Genomic DNA, 19,822 nt, shown 5'->3' on the forward strand with positions numbered 1-19,822 from the left:
TAGGGCTGGTGGGCAGGTAGGGTAGTCTGCAGTCTCAGGTCTGCGCAGGAGCGGCCCCGCCTCTCCTCCAGCTGCCACGTCGTGGACCTCTCTGAAAAACTGAAAGAGGCTTCACCCCAAAAGCCAGATGCGTGGTTCATGGGGCTGCTGGGGATGGGGACAAGGGCGTCAGGCGGAGGAAGGGGGAAGGACAGGGGGACAGAGTGGGCGACCACAACCAGTCTGGTCCAGCTGTTTGTACTACTAAAACTATCTTATGGAGGAAGGTTCCCTCCCTCATCTTCTTATCATCGGGGAACTCCTTGAGGTTGAGGGCTGTTTTCTTGTAGGTGCGTGGAAGCGAGGAGGCACCTTCACTCCACCATCTTCTCAGAGCTCTGCCCCCCTCCCCCTCCTCAACTCCCCCGCTCGCCCGTGAAAATATCAATGCTGTGAGCCCAGCCTTTGTTGGGAAGATTGGAAAAAGCTGTTGCCCTTCATAAATGGCCCAAATGAAAGCCATGAAACAAAGCAGCTAGAACTTTAAGTTAAAATATATAAATTACATCTCTGTATGCATGTCTAACACTTCCCACTCATTTCCTCACCACGCTGCCTTCATTCTGGCAGTCATCTTTATCTCTTCCGCCGCCCCGATCCAGCTCCCACAGGTGAGCTTTCAGTTTCCCTTAGGCCTCTACTCCATTTCTAAGCCATCTCACAACGTGTCGCTAAGCTTGTTCCCCACCCCATTCTTATTCCCTTTCACGGGTTGTGTTTCCTCATTCCAGTTCTTTGAGAGGATGGGATTGTCGTGCTTCCTTATATTTTTATTCCCCAGGAAGCTGCTAGGTGCAGCTGTGTTGGACTTGGGAGTCAAGAAGACTTCAGTTCAAATCTAGCCTAAAACCCCTGGCAAGTCTACTCTTCTGGTCTCCTCAGTTTCCTCACCTGTGAAATGGAGATAATAATAGCACCTACCTCCCAGGTTTGTTGTGTGGAGAAAATGAGATCCTGTAAAGTGCTTTGCAAAACTTAATAAATGCTTCATCTACCTATCTATATGTATGGGTATATACAGACAGCTGTATTCATTTTTGAGTCTATGTCCTGGACTCAGTGATTGGTATTAAGGACTGGACTGACAAATTCATGGAAACAGAGATTTCCCAGCTAGGGAAACTCCTTCTATCCACACAGGCTGGCATCTTTTTGACAGCTCTTGTTGCTTACTTCCTGACTCGTTGATGGGGCTAATTTGTATTTCATAAAGAGATCGTCTGTCCTGGCCTGGGTGTGTCTTTTACAATAAACTTAAATAAACCCTTTTGTCCTCTGTTTTCTGTTGTGTTTCTGTTTTCTGTTCTGGGCTTTCAAATATCATTCCCTGATGCACAAATATGTATGTATATGCATATAGATACACACATACACACCTATTTATGCATCTGTACTAATAAAGGAAGTTTCATATCAAGAGCTCTCTAATGTACACACACACACACACACACACACACATATACATACACACATAAACACACAGTTTAAAGCTTTAATATCATAAAAAGTACGCTAAGGATTTTGGGATACATACACATAATATCACAGGTCCTGCATCTGGATGTATTACCAATGGTTGTATACACATATACATATATGTAGATGCAGCATAGGTTGTTCATATGTACATATTCAATTCAATAAACATGTATTAAATACCTACTGTATGCCATATACTGTGCAAAGTATTAGGGATGCAAAAAGAAAACTAGTCTCTACCCTCAAAGGACTTAAAACCTAATGTGGAACACAACAAGCAAATGTGTACAAACAAGCTATATACAAGATAAATACCAAGTAATTAAAAGGAGAAAGGCACTAGAAGTAAAAAGAGTTGGGATCTGGATGAAGATTCAGCAAAGGATACTGAGGAGTGGTCAGGCAGGAGGAGAACCAGGAGGGAGACGTGTTGGAAAAACCTTGATAGAGGAGAAGGTGATTAACAGTGTCAGGGGCTGCAGAGAAGTAAAAAAAAGATGAGGATAAAGAAAAGGCCATTAGATTTGGTGACTAAAATCATTATTAACTTTAGATAGTAGTTTCAGTTAAATGAAGAGGTAAAAAGTCAGACTGCAGAGAATTAAGTAAGAGGAAAGAAAGTGGAGGCACCAATTGTAGTCTTCTCAAGGAATTCAGTCATGAAAGAAAGAAGAAATAGAATGATAGTAGGAATGGAAGGATCAAGTGAGAGTTTTTTGAGGATAGGGAAGACATGGGCATGTGTGTGGGCAGTAGGGGAAGCAGCCATTAGAAAGGGAGAAATTGAAGATAAGTGAGTGTGGGGATGATAGAGGAGGCAATCTACCCGAGAAGATGGGATAGAATGGGATCACTTGTGCACATATAGAGGGGTTTTCCTTAGGAAGGAGAAAACCCATCCCTTCATGTGAGAGGAGTGAAGAGATATTGGAAGAAGGCAACTGAGCGATGTGAGATGAACAGAAAGAGAGAAAAGGGAGCCCTCAGCCAATGGCCTCGATTTTTTCATGAAACATGAGCCAAGATACTCAACTGAGAGGGTGGGGACAAAGGGAAGTTTCGAGGAGGAATTAAAGGGCTTAGAAAAGCTGTTATGGTGGGTGGAATAACTGATAGATTAAGGAGGTGTAGAAGGATTGCCTTGCCACAGTGAGAACTCAGTTGAGGTGGACCCAAATCAGCCCAATTTTGTGGTTTTTCTCTACCTTCATCCAGCAACTTGTAAGTATGAAGCCAGGGGATGTCAGAAATAATCTAATGCTGAGGCCTGGAAGGGCAAGATCAGTGATAGGATAAGGGGGCAAGGAACTGGGGGTAAGAGGACACTCTAGCATTAAGCAGGTTCACCAATGAATCAAGAAGGGAAGGGAGTAGAGTATAGCCAATAGAGAGGTGATGACCTGGGGAAAAGAACTAAGAGGTGGAGGGATTAGAGGTTGTGATGAAAGTGAAGAATAGGGCTAGAGATTGTAAAGCAGGGGGAAAGATGGAATGACAAAAGATTACGATCAGATAAATTAATTTTAGAATTCATGAACACAGATGACAAGATCAAGGATATGACTGTCTCAGTAGGAAACTGAAATGGGATGTAGGATTAAGTAATGGGAAATGAATACTTTGAGAAACTGGGAGTTTAGGTCATCTGAGGGAGATGTCCTAAAGAATGAGAGAATGAGTTGATGAGCAGAAAATGATTATGAGCCAGGCACTGAACTCATTGAGGAAGGGCAGCATCCTATAGATTGGTGGACAATAGATATCGGAATCAGAATTGGGTGATAAATAAGGATTGAGTGATGTCAAAGGAAGGTGGTGGTAGAGAGAAAACTTGAAAGTGGCAATGAGGAGCAAGGGCATTCCAACTCCACCACCTCATCTGTTGTATAAGAAGTATTGGTGAAAATGCAACCAGTGCTAGAAAGTTTGGCTAGGGAAGTCATATATCAGAACCAGGTCTCAGTGAGTCTAAGAAGATGGAGAGAATGAGAAAAGAAAACATCTACAATGAAAGCAAGATTGTTTTCTACAGAGCAGGCACTTCAAAATGCAACATGGAAGCAGTGAGGAGCTGTAGAGTCAGATCTTATGGATGTTGGGTTGAGGCAGATGGGAAACAAAGGAGTATTCGGTGGGAGACAGAGAACAGGGCTTGAATAATAACAGCCCGGGATTCAGAATCACAGAGAAAGAGAAGGTATGCTGGTGTGGGAGTTTGTTAATCATTGAGGAATGAGTTTAGATAGGTTATCATCATCACTAGGGGTATGGCCTTGAGGTGGACTCATTCCAAGGCCTCATAAAGCTTTGTGCAACTGGAAAGCTGCAAGGGGAAGTGAGGGAGGAGATACCATTGGCTAGGGTATGCTCAGGCTACGTGACAAATTGAGGTGAAATTGTAAGACATCTCAGAGAGTGGTTTAGGAAGCTGGGATGCTAGTAAGCTCCCCTTTTCCCCTGGCAGGGTGACTGGAAGATTGGTTATGCCCTTACAGAAATAGAGAAGTTAGGAGGGGTGATGGATTTAGAGGAAAGATAATGAATTTCTCTTTTGGACATGTTATGTTTGAGATGCCTATGGAACATGTAGGAGGAGATATTTAGTCATATGGAGTTGGAGGACTGGAATCTATCTGTATATTTACTTAATGTTCCAGTTGTTTTGTTTCATGTGGTTTTATAGCAGCTTATGATGGCTATACTCTATATATACTGCATATACTGAATAAATATGCATGAGTATATCAAGGACATGATTTTGTAATAGAGTATAAAGCAAAGAAAGCCATTTGTTGAAGTCCTATTTGTCTTATAAAGTGCTAGAAATTCTATCCTGACCCATGCCTGGAATGTCTTCCTTGCATTCTTCCCTCTCTGAAAATCTATGCTCACTTCTTCCTTTAAAATTCACTTCCTTCAAACAATCTTACTTAATCTGTCTGAATCTGTCATAATTATTTCCTTGCTTTGTGTTCACCAGTACCAAGATATCATTGGTTCTGCCTAATTGTCCTCTAATTGTTTCTCCCATAGTTTATGTGTAAATAGATTACAAAATTCCCAGGATCAAGATTATGTCTTCCAATTCTTTTTATATTTGTCACCAGTTCTAGTAATCTAATATAATGCTATGCACTATACTTTCCAACTCCCAATAACAAGACTGTATCTTCTGAAATGCTCTCACTTCTTAGATAATTTCTGCCTATTTGTACCTTAGGTTGTGAAAACAAAGTAGTCAATCTTAAATCTCACAAAGCTCATATTGATGTTTCTTCATCAAAACAGGCACTGGGCTGCTGCTGGCATCATTGAGAGTAACGAGGTTGGAAAGAAAGTCCTTATTTGAAGGGGAAATATTTGATGAGCTCATTTTTTTGCTCAGCATCAAGTATCGTGGGGGCAGCTAAATGGAAATGTCCTGTAGGTGTTTGGAAATATGAAACTGGAGAAAGAGCAAAAGACACCTATTGGTATGCTAGACTTTGAAGTTAGTTCCGATAAAGTAGTTGAAGCCTGTGAGAGGAACCTCGAACCATCTCCCCACCCCTAGAGGTGTGGTTGCAAAACATTTCAGATGATATGGTTGTCTGCATTTAGAGATTAGAGATGAAACAATGCTCTGGAAAAATTGCTGAGAATTAGACAGTACATTAACAAGTGAAAAGCACTCCGAAAACAGAGCTTTATCAAACTTACATACATTTTAGTTCTGTTTTTTCTTCAATATGCCTATTGCTGGTACTTCAATCCAACTTCCTGTCTATTCTAGACATGCTTAAGCACGCAGATGAACCCAATTATAGCAGCATGCTCTTAGTGACCAGCATGGAGATCTGCTGTAGTCCCTTGGGGCATAATTTACTCCAGCTCCAGCTCTGGGCTGCCAGCTTCCACGTGGACTCATTCTTCAGGCTTCCCACCCTCCAGTTTCTGGAGCCCTGATGTGCTGAGTGCAGTCTGTAATGCCCACGACTGCTGTTCATTAGACACCCTTCCATGACAACAGATTTCCCCACTTTAGATTTCTCTCCACAGCAGCTCAAGAGCATACGCAGACTGCCTTGGCCATATAATTCACCATCTTTTTTTCAAAGTTCATGACTCCTGACACAATCCCTGGTCCCATGGGATTCTGAAGTCCTGGAACTTCCCTTCCCTTGCTACTATGGTTATGGGGAGCCAGAGAGGACGCTGATGTTCCCATATTATAAATACAATAAACATTTGCTGAAGCACCTATTGTGTGCATAACACTGCTAGGTATTCAGAGAGATAGAAAGTTTGGATCAGACATAGTCCCTGTCCACTAGGAATTTGTAGTCCAATAGGGAAATAAGATCCCAATATAGATAACTATAATATGCAATTTTACTCACCAATTGCATCAGCAAGTACTATGTATTGACAAATTGCTGTATTAAAGAAATAAATAATTGACTTTCTCTCCTGGTGAGGGAAATAAGAGCAAATACAGTACTGTACTTAATGCACAATAATGTTAAATACTTGGTCAGTCATATTACTTCCACAACAGAAATCTTGGGAAGATGGAATCTTCATCTAACTGCTTTTTTAGAATTCAAATGGAATAAAGTATTAGTTACATAGGCATATAAGTAAGCTTGGTGCATGTATGACAAAGTAACAAAATCACTTTTTATAAGCTATCTAAATCTTTAAATATTAGAAATGTGTTCAACATGAAAACAATAAAATCTGTGAGGAGAGAGGAGAAAATCACTATCACCAGGTTAATAATCACAGAGCCCCATTCTTCTCAGAACTAACATCACTCATTTGAAGTTGTACATTGAGAAAAGTGTACAGAGGTTTCTGGCCACTAAAAGATCAATTAGATAATTGCCAGAGTAATTCAAGATCCCTTGAAATAGTAATATTAATGATTTCACATGCATAATTGTTATTGTATTGCTTGCCTTCTCAATGGGTATGGGAAGGGCTGGAGGGAGGGAAAAAATTTGGAACTCAAAAATTTTTTTAAATAAATGTTAAAAATAAATAAATAAATATTTTTAAAAAAGAAATAGTAATGCTAAGATTGACAAAGTCAATATATACCTATTAATGAAAAACATATGAATCTTTTTTATTCACCCCTTGCAACCCCAGTCTCTAATCATTCTCCCTTTAATCTGGGATCTCAAAAATGTAAGCACTGTCTCACTTGTGCAGATTGTAAATTATACATGTTTTCTTATCTTGTGGGTTCCTCGTCCACAGCTCTGGTCAATTTACCTTCCCTCAAAGATCCTCTCAAATAATAGTTGGAGTCATGAGACAAAGTAAACTGAAAAGAGTGTTTGTCCAACTTGCCTTGGCATGAAAAGAACAGTCCAAGACTGCTTGTTTTAAAAGATAAAGAGAAGGTCTAGGTAGGCAGGAATTTTAAATTTAAGCTTCTGCATCAGACTGGGAAGAAACAAGAAAAAGGAAAGGTATGAGGACCAATAGTTCTGCACTCTTGGCAGACAACCCTAAAAGAACAATAGGGAAAGAAGGAATGATGGGTACAAACATTAGTGCCAAACAAGCCTTCACCAGAAGGCCAATAAGGAAAAGACACAGGAAGAGAATGCTGGATGTCAGTGCACCAAGATGTGTGTTACTGGCTTTCGGTTGTGTAGTGACACAAGGGAAGGTGCCCAACCAACAGCAGATGATCATAAAGACCCAGGCAAATACATGAGATCCCAATACACAAGAAGGGTACCAATTCCTCCAATGTATACATAAAGAAACTAAATCAAATGCTTCCATCGTAACATATGAAGGTAGGGGGAACTGGGTCTCAGAGTGGGAATACTGTTACCATAACCAGGAAACAGGACAATTACTCTCTGGAACAGAAAGTATAAGCTGTTGCCAATTAAAAAAAAAAAACTCTGATTAGAGCACTAGCTTCTTTCTTCTCTAAGGCAGCTGCTAGCCAGCTTATAAAATCATTATCCCCTAAGGCCATCTCATGCTTTTAAACTGGCACTCAGACACAAGAGCTGAATGTGTTGTCAAGAAAGGGGCAAATAAGCCAGAAGAAAGATTGTGCGGCAGAGCAGTCCAGTTCAGTTGTGAGAGCCCAGATATCTGACTGGCTTTCCCTCAATGTTTGTGCTTGTGTCCCTCTGTGGTAAGTGCCCCTGGAAATCTTGTACAAAGTGCTATTCTGGAAGCTTCTAAAGATCTTCAGGCCTCTCATACAACAAAGGGCTTGGGGGGCTAAGATAACAACTGTCACAAGATCAGTGATCGTCTTTTCATTCATTCATTCAATAAACATTTATTAAGTTCCTATTATGTAAGCCTTTCCCTCTGTTTTCAGGTGTACCTGTCCCCAAGGTCATGGGACCCTGACACACTCCTACACTTGCAGACCTCCTGGTTCCTGACCCTTTGTCTGTATCCTGGATATATCTACTTCCTGCCTGATTTCAGAATACTGCTTTGCTTTTTCCAAGTCTATGTAATTCTGACCTACCTTTGTCCTGAACTTATTCATCTGTACCTATCTGAATCCTTAGATCAACCTATTCACTCCAGATTCCACATCACCTTCCCCAATCCTGCCTCACCACTTTGAATTTGTGGTGTTCACTTGCCACCCATAATCCAGACTTTGGAGGGCAAGGAAGGGTTTGGTGAGGGTGATACAATATTTCACCATTGATTCATTTCAATTGGGCTTCTTTTGGAATGGAACTTTGAACTAAGAATGATCTGGAGACTCATTGTGAGATAGTGAAAAATTCCAAGTAGGATGGTTATTTAAGACCTTTGATGAATATGATTCATATATAAAAATTATTTCAAAAGGACTACAAAAGCTCTGTCCCCAAGTGATTCTGCCTCTTTATGAGTTCTCAAAACATTCAATTACAGACTGGAGTTGACACACTCAATCTCTAGATTCTCTATCACCCACACCAATCCTGCCAAAAGGAAGAAGGAACTGTCTCCACTGTGGAAATGTAATCCTGACCTGGACTCTCTCATACTCACGCTCAAATGTTTGTAGCCCATCCCTTGGGTGTTCTCTTTTCTATGCAAAAACTAAGGGGAGCTCAGATCCTATTGAATACCTCTGATATCTGAATAGACTGCTGGCTTTAAGTCTGGGGAAATGGAAGGGAATGCTAACAATCCACGTGTTCATAGAGGAACCTTCAGCTTACCCTAATTACAGGCAAAGCACTAGACAGAAATAAATAGTCCCTAGAAGGCTAAATACTAAAACCTAAATTTAGTATCATATGGGAATGTTTTTTCACAATGCTATGGACTAATTCATTTCAAAGATACTCAACAACAAGAATTACAGTAAAACACTTTTAAGAGACAAATATAATCCCCATGCCTACCTACATCTATTTAAATATATTTGGGTTTTATTCTATAATGTTATAACTGTGTTCTATGATATTATAATATCAGAGTGTTCTATATGATCAACTCATTAAAAACTCTATCCTGAATGTGTTGCTCCTCACATAAATTCCTAATGGTGTAGTTTCAGGGATTAATGATAGACAAATGGGGAGCAGAGATTGTTATTTGGTAGCTGTCTTCCTGCTACCCCACAAAGCACGTCAGTGACTTAAGACAACCCTTAAGACCAGCTTTGACTTAAAAACACTATGTGCTCAGAAGTCTTGATATGACCTGCTATAGGTCTGAATCCAGAATTAAGCAAGGAACTTTTAAAAATGAAGGTTGACTTTATTTCCTTAGTGCATATGCAGTTGAAATTAAACTAGGACCTTTCTTCACTCCTGGGATCCTAAGACACCCATATCCATTTGCTATTTGAACTATCTCCCCTCTCCATCCAGTCACGCTCCTCCAACAAAATGTAATTTCTTTGATGGCAGGGACTCTTCTTTGACCTTGCACATGGTGGACACTTAATAAATGCTTGTTGGATTGGATTGGGTTGGATTGGACAGTCCCAAACTTTTTCATCAGGAATACTTTTCATTTGGGGAGACTCTCAGTTTCTAGAAGAGGCTGTATGAGCATCTACAGAAAGACAATAGAGATACCATGATCACCTCACCCTGTCTCAAGCCTTCTGTAGGGGCTTTTACAACTTTTGTTCCTGGAAAACGCATCTCTCAGACTTAATGTTAACACATTTCTTTTTGTATCAAAAGTTGGTGTGCCAAGGAGCCAGATTGCTTGAGGATTCCATCTTCTTTGAATAAGCGCATGAAAGATCAGGAAAAGAGGTGGTAGGACTGAAGTTCTCTCCTCTGCTACCCCCCAACATCAAATATTGAGAGAGAGCCACACTTACTGCTAATGGGAAAAACTTTAAATGTCAGAGATCCATCACCCTCCTTACCTCCCTAACAGCCTCACCACTACCAAAAAGCTGTCATCACTCGGTCATTAGCCTTTCTGCCCCTGCACCCCCACCTTGACTCTACCAGCTTAATTTCTCATGAAAGAGCAGTTTGGAAATACCTTAGGAACTGACTCCTGGACAGTCTCCATTCTTATTGACCTTTAGGACTGGAGGCACCAGCAGTGGCTTTGTTGTGACTTTCCCTTAGGGAGACTGTTCCTAACAACTTCTAACTGCCAGAGACCCACATTGTGAAGTCACTGGATTCTAGAGCTGGAAGGGTCCTCTGTTGCTCATCTTATCCAGCCCCCAGACTCCAAACTGAGCCCAAAGAGACAGGCCTCTGTCCCATTACACAATCCCATCAACAACATCAAAGAACATTTACTCAATACCCACTAGTGCGGGACATTTGCTGTCCAAATGTAAGTCAGAGAAAGATGAATCCTTAAGGGATTGCATGGATTGCCAGGGAATGGGAAGAATTTCTCCTGGGATGCAAATATCCAAGTGTGTCACCCCAAGATTCCTTTGTATTTATGTTCCATATGTTATATATTTAGTCACATGTGTGCATGTCATTTCTACCCAAGAAATTCTAAGTTATTTAAAGTCAGGAGCTGTTCTCTTTTTATTTTTATATTGCCAACCCTTAACATAGTGCTTGGGACATAGAAAACACTTGATAAATGCTTTTTGACATAAATAAAGACAACTTTGAAGGACTTAAGAACTCTCACTAAAGTAATAACCAACCACAATTCCTAAGGACTGATGATAAAACATTGTACCCACCTCCTGCCAGAGTAATGATAAGCCCAACATACAGAATGAACCATACCTTTTTAGATCTGGCAAATTGTGGATTCATTTTACTTTACTATACTTGTTACAATATTTTCACTTGAAGAGGAGGGATTTGAAAAAGGAAAAGGAGAGAGAAACTAGTGATAATATAGCTAAAAAAAAGAAAAGAAAAGAAAGAATAAAGAAAGTCATGAGAGACCTGGAGACATTTTTTAAAAATGTACAAAAGAGAATAGACATTCAGACAAGCAGTACAAGCAGGACAGCTATGGAAGTAACATGTTAAATTCATTACATACTTCAAAAAACATTTTTTTTGGTTACATTTTGAGTTCCAAGTTGTCTTCCTCCCTCCCTCCCAACCCAACATTAGAGAAGGCCAACATTTGATATACATATATATGTGGAACTACACAATGTATCCATGTTCCATATATATTCCATATATTAGTTCTTTCTCTGGAGGTGTATAGCATTTTCCTTCATAAGTCTTTAGTAACTGATTTGAATGATCACATTATTCAGAGTAGCTTAGTCATTCACAGTTGAACAATATTACTGTTACAATATACAACGTTCCCTTGGTTCTACTCTTTTCACTCTGAGTTATGTCAGGCTAATCTTTCCATGTTTTTCTATAGTCAACCTGCTCATCATTTCTGATACACAGTAGTATTCCATCACATCATTACATACTTTTTAGAAAACATTGCACATCAGTGGTATTAAAATCAAATAGAAACAACAGCCGCTAAAACTGTACATATGGATCCCTGTGGATTGAGAAAACCACATATGTAAATATAAAATTTCTACCCAGAAATTTTTTCCTCTTTTAGTATTTGTTAAATTAAGAATTAAAAAGTAAAATTTATTTTAAAAATAAATTTAAAAATAGAAAGAATAAACAAGTGAATGATAGCAGTTTGTAGTCTATATTCTCAAGCATGGTTTCAAGTAATAAATTAATACATACTCCTCTTTACTTCACTGGTAACAGAATGGAGGCATAAGGACATCATCTACTCTGATCCAGTCAGCGATAGGTTTATTGATGAGAATGGAAAAAAAAAAGTTATTCAAACATGCTGCATGAAGCCCTAAGAGGCCAGACCTGCTCCTGGAGGAAACACTTTATACGATCTGTCAAAGCAATATTAGAATTCTTCCTTAATTTTCTTATAAAAAGACAATGACAATAACAACACTGATTGGCTATAGGGTGTTGTGATTAAGTTCCTCAAGGACAAGGTACTGTTTCATTTTGGTAACCCCAGGTACCTATTTACATAGTTGTTTAATGCATTTATGTTGAAATGAATTGAATTGTTAAAATTCAGGGATTGTAGATGATAAAATTGCTCTGTAGTTAATCTTGGTGGGCTGGTCCAGGTCTTTCCAGAGATAGTCTCTAGGGACTATGACAATTACTGGTTGGTTTGGTGGGTTTTGATAGTTTTTTTTTCCTTGAAGATATGATCACGCATCACTCTTTTCTCATATTTTTTTAGAGTGCTTTGTCTGCATCTCTCTTTTCCCTTGATCATATCCAATCCTGTGGTACATTTATTTGAATATTTGGTAGGCAGTTAGGTGGCATAGTGAATACAGTGATAGGCGTGGAATCAGGAAGACCTGAGTTCAAATCCAGCTTCACACACTAGCTGTGTGTGACGTCTATCTTCCTTAGGCTCCTCAATTGTCAAATGAGGGTCATAACAGCATCTACCTCGAGGGGTTGTCGTAAGGATTAAAAGAGATAACATCTGTAAAGTGCTTAGCACAGTGCCTGGTACATAGTAAGCACTTAATAAATGTAAGTTCCCTTCTTCCCTTTGTTATTTATCTGTAAGCTCCTAGAGGGCAGGACTTATTCTTCAATAGGTCAGTGGATCTAAAATCTCATACTGTTTTTTATCTTTTCATCTCCCCTGACTAGTACAGTGCCTTTGCATATAACAAGTTCTTAAATAATTAGTATTGTTTTGTCATTGAAGAGGATAATGAAAACAGAATCTGGGATTGTGGGGAACTTCTTCAGTATTCCATATGTTATAGAAACACCTCTGCAGAGAACAGTGCAGTTCCTCCATTCACTTGTTGGACAAACCTATTGGTCTGTGTTTTTTCTGGCATGGCATGAGGAATTCAAAGGAAAGAAGAAAAAAAAAGACCCAGTGCCTTCTCTGAAAGATCTTCCACATCAGAAATAAACAAAGGCAAAAAATCAGAAAGCCTTATACAGCTATAATCACAACTTGAGAGGTTGGAGCAATATGTTGCCTGGTTCACACTGGCAAGCTCTTTGCCTTAACAGACTTCATTCTCAGGAATATTTTGAAGATTGTAGAAAGGTTGTAGGCCATCTCTACAGGGTTGATTCCCTCTTGACTATAATGAAGGTACACTTACCTTTCCTACTCTGAGGTGCTATGGAAATGAGGACAATTGGCCTGGCCCAAAAATGAAGAACTGTTGTTCACTTGTTCGGTTATGTCTGACTCTTCATGATCCTGTGGACCACACTGTCCGTGGGGTTTTCTTGGCAAAGATAGTGGAGTGGTTTGCCATTTCCTTCTCCAGTGGATTAAGGCAAACAGAGGTTAAGTGACTTGCCCAGGGTCACACAGCTAGTAAGTGTGTGAGAGTGGATTTGAACTCTCCCTGACTCTAGGCCCATGGCTGTATCCACTGAGCCACCAACTTGCCTCAGAAAATGAAGAACACCTAGATTCAAATCTCACCCCTGCCATAAATTGATAGTGTGAACCTTGAAAAGTTACATAGCCTCTTATGTACCACTCCCTACCCCATCTTCTCCTTCTCTAAGAGGATGTCTCAGACAAATTGCATTTGTTGAGGGAATTCCTCACTGGGAAGTTCCCTACGCAGATAAAATAGCAGATAAGGACCAAAAATACCAAAGCCCTCATTGTTTTGTTTTGTTAATAATGTTACTTTGTCAATAATGTTGTTTTGTCAATAATGAATATGTTTCTTAAATCAATGAAAATGTTGAGATAAATTTCCTTGAAAAGGAAGATCATGGGGTCAGACTAAATAGAGAGTCAAGTGAAGCCAGACTTCAGAAGGAGACTGTTGGGTTGGGGAAATATCCTTAGACCATTAACAGCATTAAGAAGATTGGCTTGAGATTATTTTATTATAAATTGTCTCTGGCTGTCCCCCATATTGGAATGTTGTCCTACTTTCTACAGAAAGCTTTCCTTAACTCCTCTGAATTCTAGTGCCTTCCCTCTGTTAATTACTTCCTATTTATCCTGTATATTGCTCACTTGGAAAAAAAATCCCCCATTAGCTTGTAAGCTCCTTTAGGGCAGGTATTATCTTTTGCCACTTTTTGTATCCCCATCACAATGCCTGGAACATAGTTGGCACTTAATAAATGTTTATTGATTGATTGATTGGAAATACACTTAAACGAATTTCAGGACCTTCCTGTACTTTGGTAGGATTTCTGATATTCCAAAGGAAGTGAATCTTTTCTCAGCAGATCTTTGGTTTTCCCATAAATTAAAGCGGGGTAATAATGATCTGTTTTATAATATGTACTTTATCTTTCCCCTCCTTGCCCTGCTTCCTTTCTATCCACAAAATTATTTTGGATTTGGATTCACAAAGCATATATTTTGTATTCACTTATCATGTTGTTTCCCTTCTGGTATAGTATGAGTTCCTTCAGGGCTTAATGCTTAAGCACAGAGCCTGGAGCATAGTAGGTCCTTGATAAATGATTCTTGACCTAAGGGTAGGGACTTTTATTTTTGTCTTTGTATCCCTAGCATCTAGCACAGAGCCTGACCCTGGGCACTTAGTAGCACTAAATAAATACTTGTTCAGTTAAATTGTATTGAATTATCTCAATGACTTCACTTCCCCCTACCTGGCCTGGGCTTCATGACCCACCATTTCCCTAGCATTCTAGATTCCCTTCTCTTTACATTAGATCCTTCCATATGTTATGTTAGTCTCCAACTCTGTTTCTCCAACACTCATTTTTTCCACCACTGTCCCTATTTTCCTAGGGCAGTTGGGAGGAGATGAGCTCACATATGTAAAACTGCCTTCTGATTAACTATAAAGTGGTACAAAAAAGGATAAGAAGACATAAGACACAAAAACATTTTAATCATGTCACCTTCACCAATTAGTTATTTAGTATTTGAACAAGATGCTGTTATAGTGGTAACCTGGCTTTGCTTTGGGCTATTCTCAGTCCCTAGTTTTCTGGAACTGGGAAATCTGGAGGTGATGTGAGGGTACCTTCCTATAAACACTTTCACAATTAGTTGATTACTCAAGTGCCTGTGTATGTGTGCTAGGACTATGCTGGAACAATGTCTTCATCTATCCATAATGGGAAGACCATATAGACATATTATCTACCTCCACACACTTAGCAGGCAAATACATTGTTACAGGGTTTCTTAAACAAAAAAAAAAGTGGGATCTGTTCTTATAAAGATATTTATCAAAACATGTGTTTCAAGCCCCTATGTCTGATCTTTAACCTCCCAAATAATTACTTAGCAGTTAAGCTATACATAGCTGTGGAATGTCTCTTTTCCCCTGGAGAAAAAACCATCTGGAAAAGGTGATAAGAGCTGACACAATGAGGACAGAGACACTGGAACGTTAGATGGAGGAGTCTCTCTCCCTTTCTAGAAGCTAGGGCATAGTTAGCAACTAGCTAGCAAAATCTTGGAACTTTGCACTTACATTGGTTATATATTTCACTGATTGCATTTATTGATGGCAAAGCAGGTTTCTTTCCTGTGCTGTCATCACCTGAGGGCTTAGGGCTTCGGGCTTCTTCTTGTGGCTATAGCCTTGAGAATATGGTATTTTCAATTATCTTCAGTAATCCAGGAGGGCCTATATCAGGGTAATGGTAGTACCAGAGGAAAGAAAGGAACGTGTATGAGAGATGTTACAAAGGTAAAATTGATAGACATTGTCAACAGATTGGCTATGTGGATGAAAGAGATTGAGGAGTTGAGAATGATAACTAGTTTGGGAGCCAGAGTGACCAGGAGCTGGTGATGTCCTTGATCCTAAAAGGGAAGTTAAAAAGGAATAGGTTTAGGGAGAAGTATTATGAGTTCACTTTTGGACACATTGAGTTTAAGGTGTCTATGAGACATGCAGTTCAGTTCAGTTCATGCAGTTCCAATAGGAAGTTGGAACTGGGAGACTGGAGGCTAGGGCTAGATAGATAGATTTGACAACCATCTGCATGAAGATGATAATTGAATCCATGAAGCTGATGGGATTACCAAGTGAAGAAGTACAGGGAGAGAAGAGAAGAGGAAGATCCCCCATGGTTAGCAAGCATAGCTTGGATGAAGATCCAGCAAAAGGGGACTGAGAAGGAGTAGTAGTGTGCTCAAGTGGATCTTTCACAAAGGCTCTACCTAACATGCAAAAGCCTTCTTCTTGGTCCTATTTATATTTCATAGTTACCAGTGTAGTACTTGGGCTACATATCTATTATCCCTCTCTTTATCATTGGCTACTGATAGATTTAGAGCTCAAAAGGATCTTAGAGGTCGTCTAGTTCAACGTTTAACAGATGAGGAAAAGGGAACGGCTAGGTGATACAGTGGATAAAGCTCTGGCCTTGGAGTCAGGAGGACCTAAGTTCAAATTCAGCCTCAGACACTTGACACTTAGTAGATGTGTGACCCTGGGCAAGTCACTTAATCCTGATTACCTCACCAAAAAAACAAAAACAAATGAAAAAAAAACAGATGAGGAAACTGAGGCCAGGAGATGTCAAATGATTATCCAAGGTCATACAGGCAGTATCAGAGAAAGAATTCAAACCCAGGTCTTGACTTCAAATTCAGCATTTTTCTTGTCATGCAATATATCCCATTTTCTGATTACATTTTTTCTAGATGATACTTTCCATTAAATATTGCAACAAGTCGCTGATAACAATATGCTCTGAACACAGTCTTCACATACATTCACATTAATGGTGTGAGAATATTTTTCTAATCTGGCTTTACTTGTCTTCCTATTTAGCCTAGACCTCATAACGGGCTATTTAATTTGCTCCTTCTTCTACCATCCTGATGACCTTCAGCTGTGCCCTTTATGTCAACCCCCTGCCCTGGGTTACCAACCTCTACTTTTTCCGCTACTGGTCCTATTCTGTTAGAGACAAAACACAAAAAATGCTCATAGACATGACCCATTGCAAATTTATACACATTTCCAATAGGTCTTCTCTGTGCTTAGTAATCCTTTTATTCATTCCTTGTTAATAGCAATTGTACCAAATTCCTCAAGTTAACAATCTCTCTTGGAGACAGTATAATCTATTGAAGGAATGGAATAATTTTCCTGCCTTTTCATCTCAAAGACTTAGCATTTACACATCTTCCATCTTGATTCAGTGGAAGAAATGACCTTCCTCCTTTCCAATCCCAAGCCTTTCAGATCTTCTTGATCTTATCCCCTCCTGTTTCCTCCAGGACCTTCCTCTGTCAATTATGCTATTCCTCCTATTCTTTAAAAAAACATATTAATTTTGTCTGGCCTTCTGATTTCATCAGCATAAGGAACTTTCTTAACTGATGCAGCTTGGCATCAGGGCCTATAACACTGACACATATTGGTTGCTTGAACCCAGACAAGTTATTTAATCTTTCAATGCCCTGAGGCAAATCTCTAAAACTATAAATTATAGAAAACTGAAAATCTGTATTGGTGGAGGGAGTTTCTAGGTCAAGAGGTCCCTTTACCAAAGAAATCACAGAAATTCACCAAAGAAATACACCAAAAAATGACTATAATTAGTGTAAACTTCTGTTGGTTTTTTGTTTTTGTTTTTTGTTTTGTTTTGTTTTGGCAAGGCAATTGGGGTTAAATGACTTGTCCAGAGTCACACAGCTAGTAAGTGTTATATGTCTAAGGCCGGATTTGAACTCAGGTCCTCCTGATGCCAGGGCCAATGCTCTATCCACTGCACCACCTAGCTGCCCCTTTGCTTTATTTTTTTTAACGTTGCATTATTTTGTAAAGGTCCTTCCATATTTCCTTATATTTCTTACGGTTGTCAATCTTAATTTCATTATATTATTCCATTACATTAATGCTACACAATTTATTTAACCATGCTCCTACTGTTGGACATTAAGATTGCCTCCAGATTTACTTAGTTTGAATTTTTATTGATATCTTTTTGGTTTTTACATCATCTACATTTCTCCGTAAGTTTCTCTAAGGTAGATATCCCTTATAACAAGATTTCTGAAAGAAAAAAAACAAACCCATCAACCAAATGCAACATTTTATATCGCATTACATATCCATAAACTCTCACTTCTGCCAAGATGGAGGTAAGTACCTTCTTATATCTCTTCTTTGGGGCCAGGTTTGGTCATTGTAAGTTCATGTTGTAATTAACCACATTCAGCTTTGATTACTTTGCTGCTGATCTTTTCATTCACATTGTTGAATATATTGCTCTCCTAGTCCTGCAAGCTTCTCTTTCTATTAGTTCATGTAAATCTTTCCATGCTTCTCTGTAGTCACCATATTCATTTTCTTATACCACAGTAATATTCCATTACTTTCAAGTACCATAACTTGTTTAGCCATTCCATCAGTAGACATCTACTTTATTTCTAGTTCTTTGCTACTACACAAGTACTGCTATAATAATAATAATAATAACTAACATTGACATATAATTTTATGGTTTGCAAAGCCCTTTACATATATTATCTCATTTTATCCACACAACAATCCTGCTATAAACATTTTGGTGTACATAGGGACTTTTGCTTCCAGTTTTTTACAATTACAAATGATATTACTATAAATATTTGAAAAGATACTTCTTTTTCTGTAATTTTGGGTTATATTTTGAACAATGGAATTATTGGGTTGAACCTACTAGGACAAAGTATATGATTATTTTTATAACTTTTTCTACAAGCTTTGCCAGAATGCTTTTCAAAAAGTTTCTAATACTATGCAGCTCCTCCAGTGATGACTTAGTATGGCTGTTTTTTCTTAGTCCTTCCAGCCTAGCATTGAACTTTTAATTGCCTTGCCAACTTTAGATCTAATATAATACTACAAGATTCTTTCATTTGAATCCCTTTGATGAATAATGAGGTTAAGCATTTAAAAAAATATATATATGTATATATGTATATATATACAGATATATATATATATATATATATATATATATATATATATATATATAGAGAGAGAGAGAGAGAGAGAGAGAGAGAGAGGGAGAGAGAGAGAGAGAGAGAGAGAGATAATTAACTGTATTTCCTTTTGGAAATTGAGGTTTCAAATCTGTTGACCATTTGTTATACCATCCTTTTCTTGTATCTTCAATCTTTCTTCTTTATTGGCCCTTTCCTCTCCTTATCCAACATTTTCAAATCTCTCTTATCTAAAAACAAAACAAAACAAAACAACCTCCCTGTAATATCTCTCTCTTTCCTTTTATCTTCAAATTTTTCCAAAGAACACTTGTATTACATTGCTTCACTTCCATAGTTTTTGGTAAATCGTGCACTTATCCAAATGTACCCTTGGTCAGAGCTTCTGATTACTTTTTGTAATTAGCATGTATGTAAACTTGTTTTATGAGACAGACATTCATAAAAGCATGCAGAAAAATGGAAAGTATTTATGGATGACCCCCTCTGTACTAGTTGTATTAAAAAGTGGAATTTATCTTTTAATAAATATGGCAGAATCTATGCATTCAAAGGAAGGCTGTCCTTCTAAGTAGTTATCTTGGGATATTCCACATTTTTAATACTCTCAAAATATTCCTGGGGCTGTCTTTTAGTATTGCTTTCTCAGACAATTTACTAGTTATAGAACAAAATAAGTCCTATTACTTTATAGTCATAATTTAAAAAAAACACAGAAATGTCCTTATTCAACTTGATCATCCAGCTTAGTCACCAGACTTGGGTCTAAATAACTTTTGGCTGTTTAAAAAATAAAATCTTTCCTTAAAGGAACAATATTTCCTACCATTGAGAATAATCCAAAGAATTTAATAGAATCTGAGTTAGAAAGAACTTAGAGGTCATCTAGTTCACTGCTTCATCAAAACATGATTCCCAT

General features: G+C 38.6%; 1 protein-coding gene across 1 annotated transcript in view; it reads right to left on the reverse strand.

The window, feature by feature from the left end:
• LOC110208093 (solute carrier family 15 member 2-like) overlaps window positions 1-10,098 on the reverse strand; it is a 96,306-nt gene extending 86,208 nt beyond the window's left edge. Inside the window, 1 exon segment of the mRNA XM_020985912.1 lies at window positions 10,000-10,098. Coding sequence (XP_020841571.1) covers window positions 10,000-10,029 — 30 coding nt within the window. The 5' untranslated portion in view covers window positions 10,030-10,098.
• Window positions 10,099-19,822: the final 9,724 nt, after the last annotated feature.

This window comes from Phascolarctos cinereus, unplaced genomic scaffold, assembly GCF_003287225.1.
Source record: "Phascolarctos cinereus isolate Bilbo 61053 unplaced genomic scaffold, phaCin_HiC Scaffold_726;HRSCAF=1367, whole genome shotgun sequence".
NCBI lineage: Eukaryota > Metazoa > Chordata > Mammalia > Diprotodontia > Phascolarctidae > Phascolarctos > Phascolarctos cinereus.